This window comes from Cervus elaphus, chromosome 9, assembly GCF_910594005.1.
Source record: "Cervus elaphus chromosome 9, mCerEla1.1, whole genome shotgun sequence".
NCBI classification, from domain to species: domain Eukaryota; kingdom Metazoa; phylum Chordata; class Mammalia; order Artiodactyla; family Cervidae; genus Cervus; species Cervus elaphus.
This window is the reverse complement of record NC_057823.1, coordinates 49305612-49307575: the sequence shown is the minus strand read 5'-3', so window position 1 is coordinate 49307575 and position 1964 is coordinate 49305612. Positions and strand designations below refer to the sequence as shown.

The following is a 1964-nucleotide window of genomic DNA, read 5'->3' as shown; positions in this document are numbered from 1 at the left end:
TCCGGTCCCAACACTTCATGGCAAATAGATGGGGAAATAATGGAAACAGCAAGAGACTTTATTTTCTTAGGCTTCAAAATCACTGCAGATAGTGACTGTGACTGAAGCCATGAAATTAAAAGACGCTTGCTCCTTGGAAGAAAAGCTATGACCAGCCTAGACAGCATATTAAAAAGCAGAGACATTACTTTGCCAACAAAGGTCCATCTAGTCAAAGCTATGGTTTCTCCAGTAGTCATGTATGGATGTGAGAGTTGGCCATAAAGAAAGCTGAGAGCCGAAGAACTGATGCTTTTGAACTGTGGTGTTGGAGAAGACTCTTGAGAATCCCTTGGACTGCAAGGAGATCAAACCAGTCAATCCTAAAGGAAATCAGTCCTGAATATTCACTGGAAAGACTGATGCTGAAGCTGAAACTAGCCATCTGATGCAATGAACTTACTCATCTGAAAAGATCCTGATGCTGGGAAAGATTGAAGGCAGGAGGAGAAGGGGACGACAAAGGATGAGATGGTTGGATGGCATCACCGACTCAATGGACACGAGTTTGAACAAGCTCCGGGTGTTGGTGATGGAACAGAGAAGCCTAGCGTGCTGCAGTCCTTGGTGTCGCAAAAAGTCAGACACAACTGAGCAACTGAACTGATACTGTTTTGGTCTTTTATTTTATTTTATTTTATTTTTTGTGGTTAACACTTGAAATACATTTACTAATTAAGACAACCAACACTTTTACTTTTATTTGCATTCATTTTCTGCAGCACTTATTCCCGGGCCATACGTTTTTGTTTCTTCAGTTTCTTCTGGGATATCTTTTTCTTCTGTGCAACCTCCTCTTCTGGTTTAGGAACAATCTGTTCTTTTTCAGTAAGGATCATCTCAAAGTGGCAGGGAGAGCTCATGTAGGGGTTGGTCTGACCGTGAGCTCTGTAAGTCCTGCGCCGCATCTTGGGGGCTTTGTTGACTTGGATGTGCTCAATGACCAGAGAATCTACATCTAAGCCCTTAAGTTCAGCATTACTCTCTGCATTTTTGAGTATGTGTAGTAAAAATTCAGCACTCTTTTTGGGCCACCGACCCTGTGTCCAGCCCCCCTGTTTGGCCTGTGCACACCTACCAACTCCACCATTGTAATGACGGAACGGCACACATTGCTTCTTTAAAGTGACATCCTTCAGATACTTGGTGGCTTTTCGGATATGCATACCCTTTATGGCCTGGACAGTCTCACGAGTGTTCTTAAAGTGAACACGAAGATTTGAACCTCTTGATTTGCATGATTTTGTGGGGTTTTCTGGGTCGAGTGAATAGCACACCATTTTTAGGGGTCAGCTCAGGCCGCTTACTGGAAAAGGAAGAGCGGTGGCTCCTGGGAGAATTCATGAGAGCTCCGTTTTGGTCTTTTAAAATCTAGACAAGTCTGGATTTTTTTGTGTGTGAATTAGCTGCTTATTATAACATTAACTTTTGAAAAGACTCCAGGCAAGTTATTGGTAGAATAAACCAGATTCTAAATATGTCTATTATCTTCCTCATTTTAGATTCAAGTTTCTCAATAGCTGCAGAATATACATTCTTTTCAAGTACACATGGAACATTTGCCAAAGTCAAGTCATACGTGGGGGCCATAAAACAAGTCTCAAAAACGCCACAGGACTGAAATCTTATACAGGATGTCCTTTAACCACACTGGAATTAAATTAGAAATTAACAGCAAAAAGACCTATTTCAAAAGGTCTCTAATATCTTAAAATTAAGCAATACATCTAAATAATCCATAGGTCAAAATCAAAATTCTAAGAAAAAATGGAAAATATGCTGAATAACATTGAGTATACAACATCTCAAAATTTGTGGGATGCAGATAAGCACTGTGAAAGGGAAATCTGTAACTTTGAATACTTATGTCAGAAAATGAGAAAGGTCTCAGATCAGTAAGCTAAGGTACAAGTCAAACCTAGAGT

General features: G+C 40.4%; 1 protein-coding gene across 1 annotated transcript; it reads right to left on the bottom strand.

Moving 5' to 3' along the window:
* Positions 1 to 714: 714 nt before the first annotated feature.
* On the bottom strand, positions 715 to 1377 carry LOC122700986 (60S ribosomal protein L17-like). Its single transcript, XM_043914010.1, has one exon. The coding sequence runs from the start codon at positions 1317 to 1319 to the stop codon at positions 765 to 767; it is 555 nt and encodes a 184-aa protein (XP_043769945.1). The 5' UTR covers positions 1320 to 1377; the 3' UTR covers positions 715 to 764.
* Between the last annotated feature and the right edge of the window lie 587 nt (positions 1378 to 1964).

Coding starts and splice junctions, on each gene's coding strand:
- LOC122700986 (XM_043914010.1), bottom strand. CDS start 1,319: ATGGTGTGCTATTCACTCGACCCAGAAAACCCCACAAAATCATGCAAA.